The following is a 19,648-nucleotide window of genomic DNA, read 5'->3' as shown; positions in this document are numbered from 1 at the left end:
CCCTTCTGCTTTGGACATACCCCAAAATGTTCCATTAAAAATCGTAAAAAACTGCCCACTCGTTTGGTTCAACTTGGAAACCAGTAAACCGGTCTCAGTTTTATATAACCGGCGGATTTTGTTACACCCCAACTTTTATCAAAAAAAACAAAAATAATGCAAAGTTGAATCAATTTACATTGATACAAAACTATGACAATGCAAATGATTTGAGTATAAATTATGACTTGTTTTTGTTTCAAATTTTAACTTATTTTGTTTGAACTTTTATTTATTTGTGTTACTACAAATAAAATTACACTGCAACCAAACGCAGCCTTTACAAAACGGCTAAACCAACTCAAAATCCCCAAAACCCTCGTCCCTCTTTCTCTATCGTTCGAGCTCGGTCTCCAGTCATCACCGAACATCGCCTCCTCCACCGCTAGCAACAGTCGCGATTCGCAGTCTCGCCGTCGACCGCCTCAAGCAGTAGGCGACGACGCCAGGTACTCTCTCTCCTCCTCCTTCTTTTTCTTCTTCTTCTTCTTCTTCTTCTTCTTCTTCTTCTTCTTCTTCTCCTTCTTCCCGCCGGTGGTCTGTTCACCCTGTCCCTTCAGCTCCGTTGGTCGTTTGTTCTCCTCCTCTTCCTCCTCCTCTTCCTTCTTCTTCTCCGGCGGTGGTTTGTTCACCGCCACTTGCGTGACAATGGTTCCTCTCTTCTCCTCCTCCTCCTCCCACCGCCTGACGCCTGTTTCTGCAATCTCCAGCAATTTATTTTATTTTAAATTTTAAATATTTATTTTTAATTCCTGAATTCGAAAATTTGTTCACATTCATTAGTTTTGTTTACATGTTTGTTCAAATTCGATTGATCTTTGTTTCAGTCTTTCAGTCCACCGAATTCTATGTGGGTTTTCCCTTTTGTGCTTGCAGAGAAATGGGTGCCAAGGCGAAGAAAGCAATGATGAAAAGAATAAAGAAGGGCTCATCTCAATTGTCATTTTCTAATCGTAAAAATGAAGCTGCTGATTTCTTGGTACGTGGGTCGATGATTTTACTGCTTTAGTGATCTTCTCTTTTGCTCTACAGTTTGTTATTTTTTCAATATTTGTTGTTTACATATCTTGTGTTGTCTGAAGCCATTAGAAGGTGGTCCTGGGAAAAAACTGCTTCATGGACAAGAGGAACCTAAGAAAAATAAAGCCACTGTTGTGTATATTGGCCGTATACCACATGGGTTCTATGAGGATGAAATGGAAGGTTGATTCAATTTTTAATTTTTTCCTACAAGATTCAATTTTTAATTTTGAAGTACTTAATGTTCCGCTTACCTTATTTTTGCCGTTACTCTCTATCTTTAAGTAGATGGTTTGTGTACAGGTTTTTTTTCACAGTTTGGTACGATCAAGAGATTAAGAATTGCCCGAAATAAGAAAGTGAGTCTTCCAGATTTATATTTATACTAGTGGTGACCCCCTGCTATGCACGAGATGCTGTATTTCTATTTTTTATGTGTAGAGTGGTAGAAAAAAATTTTTCTTTTCCTTTTTAGATATTGAGCTTCAAACTTCCCTTTTTATATAGCTTATATATTATGAGAAGCACATAAACCAACTGATGGTGGCTTAATTGATACTTTATGGGTTGGGGCAATGGGCTACTTCCCATTGTGTAGCTCTATAAAGCCAAAAAATGTGCTTAGCATGAGATTAATAACCAAGTTAAAAAAAGAATTTCAAAATTGAATTAATGAAGATAATCAAAACTCGCATTAAATTCTTTCTTACTACATTTTATTATTGAACCAGAACAATCCATTAAACAAATCTTTATTAAATTAAATTAATAAGAACAAAGGGGAAAACCTGAACCCAAGGAAAGGAGCAAAATAGGGGGGAAAACTTGATAACCCAAGGAAAGGAGCAATTAATGATTTGTTTAGATTGGTTCACCCCATGTACTGGTGGGAAAATTTGGCCTGGTTTTTACACATTAATTTGGATCCAAGCTAAGGTTCATATTTAGGTTGACCCTTAACCTAATCCAACCCATCTAATTTACGCCCTACTTTATTAGTAAGAGCCAAAAGGGATTAAGAGATATTTAAGAGAAAAATAAGGATTTAATAGGGAGGGGAGATGTTACAAATATTGACTATTAAGGTGAGAGAGAGATTTATGAGAGAGTAAATATGGATTTTATGAGAGACAATAAAGACTCATGAGCTTTTTAATGATTTAATCAAGGTTCAAAGTATCGATACACCCCTGTGTATTGGAAAAAGGCGTATCAGTACTTAAAACTACGTGCCTTTATGTTAGCTTTTTTTTTTTCAAAATTTGTTTTTTAGGCTTATTTTTTAACTATATTTTTTATTAAAAAGAATGGGGTTCCCGAAACACATGTAAACAGGTGTTTTGGGACCCCAATGATACGATATGATATGCCCGATTGTATCGAAATTTTGAACTTTGGATTTAACATAAAATAAATATGCACATGTGAGAAAGGAGAGGAGGAGGAGGTATGTGAGCTCTGTGTTGAGAGGACCCTCACCTCCCCACCTTTTCTTTATTTTGTATAGATTTTTACAAGTAAACTTTTTTTAGGTTTGTCTACTGGATTATTCATGGCATTTTGTTAAGTAGCTTGTAGGCTTTAAAGTGGATATAACGTTTGGGGTTTAGTTTTGTCTTCAAAAAAATCTTAATTCTTATTATTTTTCCAAATGATTTGTCTTATATACTTTTTATTGGTAATAGAAAATGTCTGTAACAAAGTAACACTAAAAAAATCTATCAAAAAGAACAATGAACCCATAAAAAAGCGAGGATAGAGGAGGGATAATTGCTGAGGACAGAGACACCACTAAATGGAACTCGAAAAACACATAGAGAAATGGAAAAATACATCAACTTGGAAGGATCTACCAACCCGAAGCCCAAGCTTGGAACAGTGTAAACTGTTAACTCAGGCCATTCCGACTTGCACCCCTATTATTTTTATTTAATTTTGTATATATTTTTTATTATTCTTAAATATCCTTGCAAGTGAAGTGTCCATAAAAGCTTTTATTCTTCTAATAGTTATTGTGTGATAGGTTCTGCCAATGTTATTTAGCCCTGCCATGTTTTTGGTTCATTGATCTTGACTTCTCCTTGTTTTGGTTATTTACAGACAGGAAACTCAAAACATTTTGGCTTCATCGAATTTGAGTGTCCAGAGGTTATACCTACTCTAAGCAGGATACATGCTTCCTCAACTCCATTTCCAGAGTTTATTACAACAATTTCTGTTTTTAAGTGCAGGTGGCAGAAATTGTAGTTGATACCATGAATAATCAACTTCTCTTTGAGCACATATTGAAAGTGCAACTTGTTCCACCAGAGAGGGTTCATCCGAAATTGTAAGCACTTTATTTGATTAATGTAGTTTAAGAAACTCAATGGCATTAGGCAAAATAAAGTACTGATAGAAGAGGAAAAAAAATAAAGTTAAGGTAAAAGAGATTTTCTCCATCTTGTCCTGGATTGGGTCTGATGAAAGATTTTCTGTTTGGACTGCTATGTCTTTTAGGGGTCTGTCTGTTGTCACTCCCCTTCTCTTAGTCTTTCTCTAGGCTTAGTTAGACCTGAACTACATGATCCCTTTGCCCATTCCTCTCATATGCAAAGAGGTCTTATTTAGGCTGGCCTCTTGGGATTTGATCCATATTGGATTTGGGGGTAACAGTGTTGATGAGATTCAACATAACTCACATCAGTTATAGCTCTGAATAGAGTGCAGTGGGAAAATGTGGCCAACCCCAAATAGTTGAGATTAAGGCTATGTTTTGAGCTGATGAAACCAATGTTTTAAAATGTGGAGGCATGCCACAAGGCATTCCACTAGGCTGATGCAGGAGGTGTAGTTCAGAATGCAAGAGGCATAAGCCTCCTAAAGAGTAGGTCTAGGGGTAGGAAAGCCACAACTTCTTCTTCTTGGTATCTATTTTGCCGAGAACTTGCACATTTTACATTGGTACTTTAAGACTGATATATTTTTTGATTATTAATTCTTCTTTTTTTTTCTTGATTGGTAACATTGAAATTTTATTAATTGAATAAAATAATGGATTATACAATGTGCCATCAATAGAACCCCTTGATATGGGCTTGCAATTTGCCCCTTTGTTTTGTGCTAGAATAAGCCTCTTGCATGGGTGTGCATGAGACATATGCCTCATGCAAAAGGTGTTTGAGGTGTATGCATCAGGCATCCACACCTCCAGCTTATTTCTCAGGGTGTTTTCAATGTGCCTCATGCCTCTAGGTGTGTATGTCTCAATTGCCTTTTAAAACATTGGATGGGACTTGTCGGAGTTTCCTTGAAATCATACACTTTTCACCTTTTCCTTCTATCATCATGGCCTCAAATGTTTCAATTGGGAAGTGTTTTATATTTGAGTAGGGAAGCAAACAAGTGGAATTGAATTCAGACTGGGCTGTATCTGATTTCAATTTGACAAGATATATCCAATATCTGGTTCAATATAATATGTGATTGATATTCAATGTTTGGATTCCAATTCGATTTGAGAGCATTATATGATATCTGAAATTATATTTAATTTGATTTGATTAATGTGATTTTTTTGAACCGCAACTGTTAAATTTATTTATTAACAGTTTGGGAAGAAAATTGGAATAAGAGGTAGAGGTGACTACCAATGGCACATTACTTTCTCTGGATACAAACAAGATTGGGGGACTTCAGTAGATGACAGTGGAAAAAAGAGGAAGATAGAGGGTTTAAGGGGTTTCCAAATGCTAACTAGTGGATCTGGTGAGAAAGGGGTAGAAGATCTTGTAATCAATTGGAACAGCTGGGGGGGGGGTGGGAGAGAGCGGTGGATTTTGGGGTGAAAAAGATTTGAAGGAATTCTATAGAATTGAAAGAATACCTGGTAATGTGCTTCCAGTGGTAAGTGACACTTGTCTCTTTCCTTTTGAATCTGAAATGAGGAATATCTTTTCTGAAGGGAGATTAGAGTATGTGATGGGTCAAGGACACGAGACACAGCCGATAGTTGAAGAAGGTACTACAGATAACTTGCATGAGATCGAAGGAGAGAGAACTGACTCAGTAGCCATGGTGGACCAGGTTGATGACAGGGCGCACGATGAAACTGAAAGAGGTAATATAAATTTTGAATCCAAAAGGGTGGGAAGGCCGAAGGGACGTTAGTGGAGAAGGAGAAAGGGTTGGGGACACTACAAAAGCATGTAAGAGATTGACAAAAGAAAAGGAGGATTAGCAACAAAGAAAGGGAGATAGGGAAAATAGAAATAAAAAGGGAAAGAAGTGGTGGGGTGAAAGATTCCAGGGTGTATACTATAGAAGGAAGAGAAATTATAGGACACAGTCGATTTCTAACACTTCTTAGACATGTCTGAAAGGGGAGGATGGTTCAAGTGAATTAAGTGAAGGTGAAATTTGAGTAGATGAGACTCATCAGGTCAAGAAAGCAGTTGGGTTGGAAAAGATTGTGAATAAAGAGGTGGAGGTAAGCAAAATCCTGGGTTTACATTTTTATGGAGGAGTGGAATTTGCAAGGAAAACTTTTAAGAAGTCATACAAGTGATTTAAAATGCCTGAAACCAGTATTGAGAATTTGTTATTGGAATGTTAGGGGATGGAGAAACTTCAGGAGGGGGATAGTGAGAAATGTTATTAGGGGTAATAGTGTGGAGTTTGGTTGTAAAAACAAAATTGGAAAAGGTGGATATGGGTATTTTAAGTGACTTGTGGAGTTTGAATAGTTGTGGATGGGTAGAGACCATGAAGTGGAGGGTTGCTAATCATTTAGGATGTATCATAGTTGTCAAGGTGACAAGATGCATAGGCTTGCCTCGCCTAATCACCATAGTTTTCAAGGTGACTAAGCGAGGCTAGGCGACCACTGGGTGCCCAGGTGCCTAGGTGATGAAATTTGAAAATATTAGTTTTATTAATTTTTTATTTTTCCTACACTAAACTATTTTATTGGTTTTGTATGCTAACTAGCAAGCGTGTACACTAACTATTAACACTAGAATCATTCAAATGAGTATAATATTCATATTTGAATTCACCTTTATCTGAGGCCTTTCCTTCTTTCTTCGGACTTTCCAACCTTAAAGGCTCAGTTTGGAAGGAGTACAAATGTAAATATGTAGAGTGCAAAACCTTATATTTTGTATGTATTTGCACTGTACATATTTTCATTTGTACTCCTTCCAAACTGAGCCAAAGGAAAACCTGTGTCTGAATTTGTCAGCTCCTCTTCTCAATCAGGTTTGGATTGGAACTCGGGCCTTACCAGGAACCTTAGAGAGTTTGAAATTTCCAGTGTTACTGCTTTGCTTAGCTTGTTGAATTCAGTGGTCTTGGGGGACAGTGGTTCAGATTCTAGAGTGTGGGCTCTTGATCAACTACCCTAGGATATATGGTTTACTTAAAGAAATTCCATCAAGGCGCCCCCCCGTTGCCTAGCCTCGCCTTGGCGCCTTAAAAACTATGATAGAGTGCTCTGGCTTTGGGGTAAAATGGTGCAAATGGATCTTGGGTTGTATTGAGACTTGTCATTACTCAATCCTGGTGAATGGGTTTGTAGTGGATCACTTTTCGGCTACTAGGGGAATTAGACAAGGGGACCCCTTTTCCCCATTCCTTTGTACTTTAGTTGCAGAAGTGTTGGGAAAATTAATAGAGAGGGCAGTTCAAGGAACTTAGTGAGGGGGTGGAGGGTTGGAAGAGATAGTGTACCATTACACACCTACATTTTGCTAATGACACAATTCTGTTCTGTGAAGGGGAGGATGTGAGGTGGGTCAGAAATTTGAAGGTGTAGTGCAATTTTTTGAAAAAAATGTCGAACTTAAAGGTTAGTTTTGTTAAGATCTGTGTGGTAGGGGTTAACATGGAAGAAGGAGAGTTGAGAGACAGAGCTGAAATTTTGGGATGTGTGGTGTCATAGTGGCCTATGATTTACTTGGGGATGCCTTTAGGGGATAATTCGAAGAACAACGGTTTTTGGAGCCCAGTAGTTGATAGGTTCACGAAAAAGGTTAGCCTTTTGCAAGAAGAATTATTTATCTCTAGGTGACAGAATCACTTAAGTCTACATTGGCTAGCTTGCTGGTGTATTACTTATCTGTATTTAGGATCCTAGAAAAAATAAGTAGAGTGTTGGAAAAGTGGATGTGAGATTTTTTATGGGAGCCAGGGGAGGAAACGAAAGATCATGGAGTGAATTGGGAGTTAGTCTCCAAGTGTAGGGCAGAGGGTGGCTTGGGTTTAGGTGATATTCAGAAGAATAATGAAGCCTTGTTGGGGAAATGGTTGTGGAGGTTGGAGGGGATAGGGATAAGCTATGAACCAAGGTTATCTTGAGTACTCATGGACAAGTAGATGATGGCTGGGATTTGGGGCTTGTGACAAGGACTAATCTAGCCTCTCCTTGGAAATCCATACATGCCATTCTTTCGTCCTTTTTGCAATATATCAGGTATGATTTTTGCTTTGGGAATTTGGTAAAATTTTGGGAATACTTGTGGGTGGGGGATGTACCCCTGAAAGACCAATTCCCCTCTTTATTCTCCCTTTCCTGTTTCAAAGGAAAGTGTGTCTGATTTTTTGATCCCTGTTGAGTCAAACTTTGGGTATGATTGGGATTTGGGTCTTAGAAGAGGCCTTAGGGAGTCAGAATTTGGAACTTTGGTGGACCTAATTCAGATTTTGAATGGGGTAGTTTTGGATCCTTCAAAAAGGTATAGTAGAATTTGGACCTTATCTCCCTCTAGGGCATTCTCTTGTGCTTCCTACTTTAAGTCCTTAACACAGTAGAACAATAACTTCATACAATCTTTTCCAGTCAAGGAAGTATGGGGTGAGCCGATCCCTCCACGGATTGGAGCTTTTTGTTGGGAAGCCTTCTTGGAAATATGTAACACATGTGATTTACTCCAGAAGAAAAGGCCAAATTGGTGCACCCTTTGCAAGGCTAATGGTGATACCACTTGCTAATTTCTTGCCCTTTTGCTTATGATATTTGGGAATGGTTTCTCTCTTTATTTGGTTGCAGATGGATCCCTCCTCTAGATACACGAAGCTTGTTTGCTATTTTTTTTTCCTTAGATGGCCTAAGAAAAGGGGTAGGATTATGTGGAGGTGTGTGAGGCTGCATACTTCCATGCTAGATCCTTTGATTGAGTCTTATTCCCAATGGTAAAAGTATTTCGATTCCCTTCCTCACTTGCCATTATCTAATGAAAATAAAACCAATGAGCAAATGAGCAATGAGTCAATGGCAACAATAAATTAAGTTAATTAACAAGCACAAATAAATGGTAATAATAATATAACATTTTCTTAGACTTGCCAAATCTGATTCACATTTACTAATGATACATCATACATGAACAAAAACATCACTTGATCAATAGATCAAGATAATATTAAAAAGGCTAATATAAGTGCGAATTCATGGACAGACATAATACATGCAAGAAAAAAAAGAAAAACATAATGAATAGAAGAGGGGAATGATATATATGATCAGTCCAGCATGCAAGTCCTTGCCCATTTATTTAATTTTTCAATTTTAAGTTAAAATTCTCCAGTTTTGTTTCCTTTAGCAGCACAGCCTCTGGGTTATGATTTCTTTCTTCCTTCAGTCCCCTTATAATCCAACTTATTAACTTCATGCTCTCCCTGATCCTTCCCTACTATATATCTCCCAGCATCAAATCCTCAATCGTCCTCATCCACACACTCCTCTTCTCATTCTTCGTCCTGCCCTTTATTTTTCTCTAACCATTCTTTTCTTCTATTCTTCTCTCTCTCTCTCTCTCATTCAATCTGTTCAAAAGATAACCTCACAAAACCTTCACCTCTCCAGAAGAGACCAAGAGACTTTCCTATCCTGACCTCACAAAACCCCGTCTTCCAAAACTGTCCTGTCCCCCCTTTCCCCTTCCCCTCCCTCTTCTGTTTCTCCTTTCTCCCCTATTTCTTCTTGTGATAAACCCAATAACCATCTTCTCCTATTATAAACCTTTTTATGAGTGTTTCCCCCCTCCTTGTCCCACCATTTTCTTTCCCCCTTCTCTCCTGTGTTTTCTACGCCCTCTCCCCTTCTCTTACTTTACTCGGTTGTGAAACTGGGCTCGGAGAACTTACCTCATTGTTTCCAGGATCTTTCTCTGGGTTTCTGTCATTTGTATAGAATGTTAGGAAGAATAAGAAGCTTCAGGGATTTTGTGAGAAGGAATGAGTTAATTGATTGTAGAATTTTGGGATAAAAATTCACTTGGTCAAATCGTTAAGATCCTCCTATTCTAATAAGATTGGACAATATTTGAAGGTGTTTCAAAGAAAGTTTTTTAATATAACATTGGTTTGTTTTAGAGTATGATTTTGGTTGTTGATGTATTTTGTTATGTTGTTTGCTTATTGTACTTTTTTTGATTCTGGTGACTCCTCATCACCCTGATGTTATCTTTCTTTTTATTAATAAATTTTTTCATTTTTATTTATTACCAAAAATTTTTTTATTAATGTGATTCCAGGAGGCTTCTTGGAAGTATAGATATGCTGTAAGAGAGATAAAACATCTTGGTTGATTTTGGAGCAATTGTATCACTGTTAAATTTATTTATTAACAAGGAATTTTAAATATGTACAAACATGTGTCAACCACCTCAATTCAGTACTTTACCACAAATGATTAGCAACCACGTAAATCCAGCAGTCATTGTCCACCTACAGCACACTATTCCTTCTTGGTAACAGTTCAGTAGATGGCTAAAAATATCAACACACAACAAAATCATCCATGGTGACTGAACCAAAACCAAGAAGAGACTGCAACCCTCACAAATCTGTTTTTTTCAATTGAAACAGATCAGAAATAAGAAAACAAATAAATAATACAGAGGAGAGGATATTGTAGCCTCCATCAGATGAGATCACACTCTGATACCATGTTCTGGTACAGGTTGAGAAATCAAGAGGAAAAGAGCAATATAAAAGAAAAGAGGAGAGAAAAGGAGAATAGAAGGCTGTCATACCAATAGGAAAAGAGACAAACTGATCTCTCCCAGTTTATATGTAGATTACTTAAACTGATTACAATTACTTTTTTGCCCCTTAAGTATGAGACACCTTATTAGGAATGAGACAGAGCTAGACACTTAAAAAATAAAATACAATGACATAAACACCCCTGTTTATTACTACTTAACATATATATTCATAGTTTTCATAATTGTTAATATTTGTGTTCACACACCACTAACTAGTTGATACTCATGGCACGGTCACGTGGAATGACTAAAGAATCAACCAGATTGACTAGTTTACAACAAAGTTGTTTTATAGTTTTATTTATTTGTCTATCGCTAATTATTTAAAACAATATGGTATATGCTTTTATATTTACACGCATTATGTTATTTAAAGTATTTATGATGGTACATGGTTGGCTGATGGTATTTAAAATAGAGAAAAGAATAAAAACAAAAGTGGAGAGATTATTCTTTTGTGTTTTCTTCCTATCAATGGAGTGCTGTTACAGAATTCCCATAAGTAATGGGTACATTAGATAGTTAAAGATTGTATGAAGAAAGAAAGCTGTAAATCCCTATTCTAAGCACTCCAAAGCATCTAGTATCCCTAGTTATCACCCTAAATACGACTCCGGATCTCCTGCCCACACAAACTCTGCCCACGTCTACCCACATACCATCACAGCCACACATGAACATCTTCTCATCCCCCTACATAGTATTATGCAGGGGGATATGTTCCCAACTCACGGGGGGTAGTGTGTTGTGGGTAGACGTGGGCAGGAGATCTGGAGTTCCTAAATACACCCTTCTACATAAATATATTTTATACAATGGAAAGCTTGTTTGTTACTCCCACAAGTGGAGCCCCATTCACCCCTTGCTTACTCCCCTTACCATTTTCCTTATTTCTCTAATGATATGTTTATTCTTCCATGGCCTTGTTATCCAACCTAACTTTTTCATAATGACTATGAAACAAAATTGTAAATTGTATGCTTAGTATTATTCTTTTATTGCATGTTTATAATCTATATAAACTTATTTATGTGATTTCATTGATATTTGAAACTTTAAAAAATATATTCTTTTTTTTTAAGTTGTAAACTATATGTTTGGTATTATCTTTTCTCTTTTATTGCATATTTACCATAAATTAGTATAAAAAGGGAGAAAAGACAATGTATAAACTAGCAAAGCTGAGAGAAAGGAAAGGCAAAGATTTAAACCATGCTAGGTGCACTAAAGATGAAGTTCAAAGGTCTTGGTAAAAGATGAGAAAATCAAACAAAGATGGAAAATTTGTTAAATGAACAACAGAGAAAGGGTGCTAATGGAGGAGAATCTAGCAATACTAGTAGTGTTAAAAATAATATGTACTTTCGTAGAATTAGACATACTAAAGAAAAGAACACTAAATAAGATGAAGAAGGGAAAATTGTTAGGATCTGATGGGATTCCAATGGAAGTATGAATAGGCATGGGAGAGGTAGGTTTGCTATGGTTAATCAAGCTATTTAATAAGATAATGAAAGAAAAGGAGATGCCTGATGATTGGGGAAAAACAATATGGTGCCTAAATTTAAGAACAAAGGTGATATTACAAACTTGTAATAACCATTAGGGGATTAAACTTATGAACCACACTATGAAAATTTGGAAGAGAATTACTGAACAAAGATTACGACTTGAAACAAGTGTATTAGAAAACTAATTTGGTTTTGTGCCAGGGAGATCAACCATGGAAGTTATAATTCTTTTGCGATGATTGATAGAAAAGTTCAAAGAGAAGAAGAAAGATCTTCATATGGTGTTCATTGATCTAGAAAAAGGCATATGATAGAGTTCCTAGATAGATATTATGGTGGATCTTGGAAAAGAAAGGGGTTCAGAATAGGTATATAGACCTAATTGAGGATATGCATGAGGGATCAACAACCAATGTTAGAACACTAGTGGGGGAGGCTTCAGATTTTATAGTTACTATGGGTCTTCACCAAGGTTCAACACTTAACCCTTGTCTATTTGCATTGGTCATGGATGAATTGATTAAACATATTCAGGAGGAAGTTCCATGATGCATGTTTGTTGTGCAGGAGCTGAAGAGTCAAAATTGGAATTTTATGATATTTTATGTATTTCTGTATTTTTGAACAGTAGGGGTATTTTTGTCATTTTGCAATTTTCTGTGGGGGTCCAATGATAGGGTTTAAATTGTCTAGTTATAGTTTGTTTATGTTTAAAATTTCAGTCATTGCATAAGTAGGATTGGAGTTATTGAGTCTTCTTTAAATTGAAATAGAATAATATGACAGCTTTTTTGAGTCCTACTAGGACTATTGAGTCTAATAGTTTGACTCCTAAGACTATTATGAGTCTAACAGTTAGACTCCTAGGGTTGTTACGAGTTTAGAGTCTATAAATATGTATGGACGTTTTACACAAAGGCAACGAATTATTATTGAGTTTTCTTCAGCTTATGCTAGCTATGGTGAGTGATTCCCATGCCCTAGAGTGATTCTAGGCATCCTGTGAGTGATTCCAGGTATTTTCTCTCTTCTTTCTCTCCCTATTTTCTCTTATTCCTTCAAGAAGCCGTTACAGCCATTGACAGCCATAAAATTCTGATTAAGAAGACCATTCAACATTCCCTAAGGACTAGAACTGAGCTGGTCCTACATCATTTTGTAGATGACATGCTTTTTAATTGATGAAACTAATGAAGGATTAAATGCAAAATTAAGCTTATGGACAAACGCCTTATAAATAAGAGGTTTTAAAATAAGTGGGACTAAACAGAGTACATGACATGTAAATTTAGTAATAATGGGAGTGTAAGTCAAGATACATTTGGGATTGGAGATCAAGAAATAACTCACTGTGACCATTTCCAGTACCTTGGCTCAATTATTCATGACAAGGGAGAGATTTGGGAGGATGTCACCCAAAGAATTAGAGCAGGATGGGCAAAATGGAGGGGTGTTTCAGGTGAATACCACTTAGATTAAAAGGAATATTCTATAAAACAGTTGTAAGGCCAACTATGTTGTATGGAGCAGTGTTGGAAAGTCTAGAAACATGTCTAGAAAATGAATGTGGCTCAAATGCGAATGCTAAGATGGATGAGAGGAACTAGAAAGGATAGGATTCGGAATGAAATTATCCATAGGAACCTAAGAATAGCTCCAATAGGTGATAAAATAAGAGAGTAGACTAAGTTGGTTTAAGCACATGCATAGAAGATCACTAACTGTGCCGAAGTGATTTGTTGCACAATGAAAGGGCTAGAAGAACTCGGGGTAGACCAAAAAAGACATGGGTAGAAGTAGTAATACATAATTTAAGCACTAATAATTTAACAATGGATATGGCTCTAGGTAGAATGGATTGGCAAAACAAGATTCATGTAGCCGACCCCATATAGTTGCAATAAGGCATGGATGATGATGACCATGATTATGGTCTTCTTTTTCAAGTTGACTAGTCAATGCCTAGGCACTTACTAGTCATTGCATTAACTAGAGAGGCCAAAATGAGTAGTAATTGCTTTATCACATTTACAACACTGATTAAAATTCAATTATTGTATATAATGCATGTATCATAATGGATAGGATTGCCTAATTAAAATTGGATGAAACCAATTCATTTGCAGCCTAAAATTGAGATTTGGTTGTAGCTCTGTTGTGTAACCGAAGATGCTTTGGAATTGAGAGTTTCACGCGAGAACCAAGTTGTAAATATGGGTTGTTTTGGATTTTTTATGTATTTCCGTATTTTTAGACAGTAGGGTTAGTTTGGTCATTTTATGTGTTTGTGGTCTGGTCTTAGAGTTTGATTTGCTTGGTAATAGCTTAGTTGTATTGTATAATTTCATAGTCATTGGTTAAGTAGTTTAGGAGTTATTGAGTTCTTTCTTTTGTGATAATGGCAAATTTGTAATGACAGTTCATCCTAGTTCTAGTAGGATTAGCCACCCAAATAACCATTAGAACTATCAAGAGCAATAAGTTCATCATAGGAGTTTAGTCAACATTACTAACAGGCTAAAATCAATCAAAGTATGGTTTCTTTGAATTTACATTATAACCCAAAACAACATTGTCAATTTGGCTGTTTTTTCTTTTCATTACTTAGCACCAAACCATGCCCCTTTGCTTTCATACTCTGATGCCCCCATAGACCTTTCTAATCTTTTACCAAATTGCATCTCAGATTCCACCTAGAACCATTTTTAAGCATTCAAGCAAAAAAAAAAAAAGGAATTCACACTTGAAAAGTCTTCAAAACCTTAATGATCCACACTTGTTTTTTGCATTTTTTTTTTGCAGATCTAGCACTCTAGGAATGAGGTTTGGAGTTTTAGAGTTGTTTGGGGGTGGAGGAAGGCTTATTTCGGGGGAAAGAAGCCATCTTTCCCTGTTATCTTTTTTTTTCATTTTCTGTCTGTATCTTTTTTTTTTTTTTTCATTTTCTGTCTGTATCTTTTTCACTGCGAATTGACTGATACACTACCGATATGCTCAATACATGGCTGATATGGGACGATATGGTGGAAAAAAAAGACAATACCACCTATTTCCTACTGTATTCCATATCGAGCCCTCAAAGATACGATACAATATGCCTTGTATTGGACGTAACCTGTCAAAATTTTAAACCTTGTTGCTATTATTGACTTATTGTGGTAAAAGTATCTATTATTCATAAAATTGTTAAAAATTTCAAGGGTTCAAAAATATTGACTATTTTCTCACATAATGCAACTCTCAAATTACTGTCATAGGCTTCCTGGGTTGGTCAATGTTACGGTGATTTGACTGAAAAAAAAATTGTTAAGGTGGTTTGGTGGTAAATGGTTGCTGATATTACTGTCTTTTTTCAGATGGAATGGTCTAAAACGAAGGTACAAGCCATTGAACTGGACCGAAATTGAACAAAAACGCCACAATAAGGTACTTCAAGTAGATATATTCCTTGTCATGCTTTGTAAAGCAAAACAGAAGGGAAAGAAACATCTACTTTGGTTATTAGTTGATAATGTTGTTTATGATATATATACAGGAGCGAACATTGGAAGAGCACAAGAAATTAATCAAAGGAATCCTGAAACGAGACCAAAAGAGGAGAAAGAGGATAGAAGCTGCTGGTATTGAATATGAATGCCCAGAAATTGTAAGAGCATATTTTCTCTCATTCATGGTCCTTCTTGTCAGACTGGACCAGTGGAGTCTAATTTCAACATTACAAGTAGTACAAAGAATTAAATGAGCTAAAATTTTAGTATGTTTAGTTTGGCTCAAGCCTACCCTTGAGTTGGATTTGGATCAGATTCAGCCATATTCAAGTCTGATCTGAAATCTGATTCGATCTAGCAGTCTTGGATCAGATTTGGATATTATCAGGTTTGAGATTGGATTCAGATTTAATTTGAGTTTGTTTTATTTCTTTAAAATAAAGAAAAACAAAAACATTTAAAAAAGTTAGTACTTTTTTAACCTTTTTTGGGCTATTATATCATACACATTGGGGTATTTGGGTGGGGATGGTGCAGGGTGCATGTGATGTGAGGTATACTTAGCTTACCTGTTGATCTTGCATCCCCATTTTTGGAGGGAGACCGGATTTAACTTATATAACAAATTTATATAAATACGAAATACTGAATTTATTTATTAACTATAAATTTTACATAATTATATGTTATCTATGTATAAATACATTATTATGTTGTATATATGTTCAAAACCCTAGGGGCCATTACTTGGTGTTATGATAAAATCTCGGTCTGGCAACTGTAAGAACACTGGTTCAAGTCTGAGATTGGCTACTTTGTTTAAAAAATGCCAGAGATTAGGACTGTATCCAGCCTATCCCTCCCATGATCTCAGATTGCTGGGACCAACATTGGGTAATGGACTTGTATATCTGATCCACATCGAATCTGATTATAAGACAGATGCAAGTTCTAAAATGAGCCCAATGTGATTATGTAAACAGATAATCTGAATATGAAATAATTGGATTGGATGTTTGGATTAGGTTTCAGGCTTCCAGACTCCGTTGACAGTCCTATTGGCAAGTTATCAAAAGTGGAAAATCTAGTCAATATGGTAACTATGAGGTTGCTGTAATTGAGAATCGATATTACCTAAAGCTGTCTTTGTTTGGAGCTATATTTTCCTCAGTTTGTATTTTCATATACATTTGGCTAATTACTAGCTAATAATCATAATCGCATTGTGTTTACACGTGTTAAGGAAATTTCCTTATTTTGTTTTGTCCCAATCAATAGAGAAACCTAAATTCAACCATGATGATTTAACTACTTACATTTCTTGCCTTATTTTTACCAGGTGGGTAGCATCCAGCCTAGTTCAAAGAAAATTAGGTTTGATGAAGATTAGGCTTCTGTGAGATCATACAATGGTAAGCTCTTGTCACTTCTCACTTTTCAAATCAGTATTTGCATAGACATGGTAGGGTTCCTCTTCATTTGTTTTTTTTTTTTTTACTTTTTTTGGTAATTTTAGAAACGTGGTTTTGCATCAGAAGAAATTAAAGGAAAAAGAGGCACGCCTGTTGGAGCTTTCCTATTTCTGGTAGAATGAAAATCAGCCAAATGAAGGTGCAAGAACAGTTTTGAGTCGATCCGACCTTTTGCTGCAACCAAATTGTTCATGTCTAACCGGACAAATATGTCTTCATGTCTAAACTTTTTTTGGTAAACGTTTTCATCCCAAGCTGCAACTAAGCTAAAAAAACAAGTATCTTTTGTTAGGGGGATCTCATGGATGATGTATTTCTTTAAGCTTTGAAATTAGTATTCTCTTAAAGCTTAGCACATGAAACTTTTCGTAGATTGATGGTTGACCTTTTCAGGATTTTTATTGAACTGATGGTGCTCTGTATGCCCTACTAATTTTATGGTTGCGTACAAGGCCAGATGGTTAATCCGTTAATATACAGTCAAATGCATTTCTTTTCTTTTTAAGCGTCAGTCAAATTGGGTGAACCTGGCTATCCGCTATCCGATACATGCTGTTTTGTTATGTGAGATTGTTCCAAATGCAATTGGCTAGGATTTTGGGATCATTTCTTATTAGGCAGAAAATCCACCCTGGACGCGAGATCGGCTTCAGTCAGTGCGTGTTCCGTTCGAACAGCCTTTTCGGCCTTCCAGTGGGAATATCTCCGTACCTATGTATTTTATTTCATGGGGAGATATTGCCACGTGCTGTTCGGCATCTTCTACTTTATAGCCAATTAGCCATACTCACGAGGCGTCAGTGCCAACTAATTATAGCGGTAAAATAGGGTGCGGCCCAGTCACTGTTGCAATCGGGCGGTGCTAGTTCTAGCTAAATCATCATGCCGTGTGGGCCATGGCTATGGCTATAAAGCAAGTTTTTTGAACTGTCGTTGATCCACAATTGGTTTCATTTTACCTCAAACCCGATTTTTGGTTAAAGACTGTTGAACCTGTTGGTTTGGGTGGTCAAACTGTGATCTGTTGATTCGTTCAATGGTTTTTGATAGTTTTTTTTATTTTTTTAATTTATTTGTCAAAAAGGGCCATTTGTTCGAATTAGATGATTGGATCATCAACTCAGAAATCGGTGGTCAGAACGATTCTATTTTTGGGCCATTTTTTATATAGTGGAACAGTCACAAAGGTATCTTAGGCCCACGAGCTGGCATGGGCAAGTGGGCTATGCTAATATAGCTCGCATGGTGGCACGAATGGTGGCATGGCATGGCACGGCACGAAGTCGCCACATGCTGGTCCATCCAAATGATATAGCCATTGGGCACCTTGCACCCACCTAACGTTTAACGTTTTGGGTTTGTTTTTTTTTTATAAAAATACCTCCAAACAATTATAAATAGCTATTTGGGGGACATTTTGTTTATTTTGGCTTTAGGTGAGGAAAAATGACTTAAATGTTCCTGTAATTGTTATATAATAGTTTGGGGGCATCTTGGTAAAGTTATAAATACCTTTGTGTAAAGGTGTAAATCGGGCTGTGCTGGCTGGCTTGGCATGGCACAACTTTGTGGGCTGCCCATGCTTTGGTGGGTCGTGCGAGGCTGTGCTTGCTTCTTCTGGGATATTTTAGAGGTCAGGCCCAGCAAAGCCCATGGCACGAGCCTAGGTGGGCCTAGGTTTGGCCATGCTACAGGTTAGGTCAAGTCATGATCGGCATTTTTTTAATTTTGAAAAAAAATAATGAAAAAATTAAAATAAATTAACTAAATTGAAAAAATTGAAAAAATCTTAATATTTTATTTTATATGAACTTTGATGTATACAATTGTTTATATATAATTAAAAAAAATTATAATACAATTGGAATAAATAATATATATATTAATATTATATATTATATTAAATATTATTACATATACATATACATGCATACATACATATACATAATTAGAGGTGTCAATTGGACGGATTTGGTCCAACCCGATCCAGTCCAATGTGAATCCACTTATAAATGGACTAAATCCAATCCAGTCCAAATCCAATACAAACCAAATCCAATCTAATCCATTAACTTGTAAATGGATTGGATTGGATCCAATCCAAACCGGATGAAATATCAAAAATTATATAAAAGCACTTTTAGCATTGAAAAAACACTTTTGTAAAAGTAATTTGATAAAAATATTTTCATAAAGGTGCTTTTACAAAAACACTTTATTGAAAGTACTTTTGTAGAAGTGTTTATATATATATATATATATAATTAGAGGTGTCAATTGGACGGATTTGGTCCAACCCGATCCAGTCCAATGTGAATCCACTTATAAATGGACTAGATCCAATGCAGTCCAAATCCAATACAAACCAAATCCAATCTAATCCATTAACATGTAAATGGATTGGATCCAATCCAATCCAAAGTGAATGAAATATAAAAAATTATATAAAAGCACTTTTAGCATTGAAAAAACACTTTTGTAAAAGTACTTTGATAAAAATATTTTCATAAAAGTGCTTTTACAAAAGCACTTTATTGAAAGTACTTTGAAAAAGTGCTTTTGTAAAAGTACTTTTGTAGAAGTGTTTATATATATATATAATTAGAGGTGTTAATTGGACGGATTTGGTCCAACCCGATCCAGTCCAATGTGAATGCACTTATAAATGGACTAGATCTAATCCAGTCCAAATCCAATCAAATGCATTAACATGTAAATGGATTGGATTGGATCCAATCCAAACCGAATGAAATATCAAAAATTATATAAAAGCACTTTTAGCATTGAAAAAGCACTTTTGTAAAAGTACTTTGATAAAAATATTTTCATAAAAGTGCTTTTACAAAAGCACTTTATTGAAAGTACTTTGGAAAAGTGCTTTTGTAAAAGTACTTTTGTAGAAGTGTTTATATATATATATATTTAGAGGTGTCAATTGGATGGATTTGGTCCAACCCGATCCAGTCCAATGTGAATCCACTTATAAATGGACTAGATCCAATCCAGTCCAAATCCAATCTAATCCACTAACACGTAAATGGATTGGATTGGATCCAATCCAAACCGAATGAAATATCAAAAATTATATA

At 36.0% G+C, this 19,648-nt stretch overlaps 1 protein-coding gene across 2 annotated transcripts; it reads left to right on the top strand.

The window, feature by feature from the left end:
• The first annotated feature begins 320 nt into the window (after positions 1-320).
• On the top strand, positions 321-16,921 carry LOC104589226 (RNA-binding (RRM/RBD/RNP motifs) family protein). 2 transcript variants are annotated; one of them, XM_010247468.3, is made up of 10 exons: positions 321-488; positions 916-1,018; positions 1,122-1,242; positions 1,363-1,418; positions 3,160-3,207; positions 3,291-3,388; positions 14,956-15,025; positions 15,135-15,245; positions 16,427-16,499; positions 16,626-16,921. In XM_010247468.3, exons 2-9 carry the CDS (start codon positions 920-922, stop codon positions 16,475-16,477), a joined length of 654 nt encoding a protein of 217 aa, XP_010245770.1. In that variant the 5' UTR covers positions 321-488; positions 916-919; the 3' UTR covers positions 16,478-16,499; positions 16,626-16,921. The 2 variants fall into 2 exon arrangements, with proteins under 2 accessions (XP_010245770.1, XP_010245768.1); XM_010247466.3 differs by having other exon boundaries at positions 16,623-16,921.
• Positions 16,922-19,648: the final 2,727 nt, after the last annotated feature.

Source organism: Nelumbo nucifera, chromosome 3, assembly GCF_055504915.1.
Source record: "Nelumbo nucifera cultivar China Antique chromosome 3, China Antique-T2T, whole genome shotgun sequence".
Lineage (NCBI taxonomy): Eukaryota > Viridiplantae > Streptophyta > Magnoliopsida > Proteales > Nelumbonaceae > Nelumbo > Nelumbo nucifera.
Note: the sequence above shows the minus strand (reverse complement) of the source record. Positions and strands in the feature narration are given on the sequence as shown.

Bases quoted from the DNA above. Each gene is read 5' to 3' on its own strand.
- LOC104589226 (XM_010247468.3), top strand. From the start codon at position 920: ATGGGTGCCAAGGCGAAGAAAGCAATGATGAAAAGAATAAAGAAGGGC. The intron at 3,208-3,290 runs GTTATACCTACT...TTTTAAGTGCAG, and splicing joins TCGAATTTGAGTGTCCAGAG to GTGGCAGAAATTGTAGTTGA. The intron at 3,389-14,955 runs GTAAGCACTTTA...GTCTTTTTTCAG, and splicing joins GAGAGGGTTCATCCGAAATT to ATGGAATGGTCTAAAACGAA.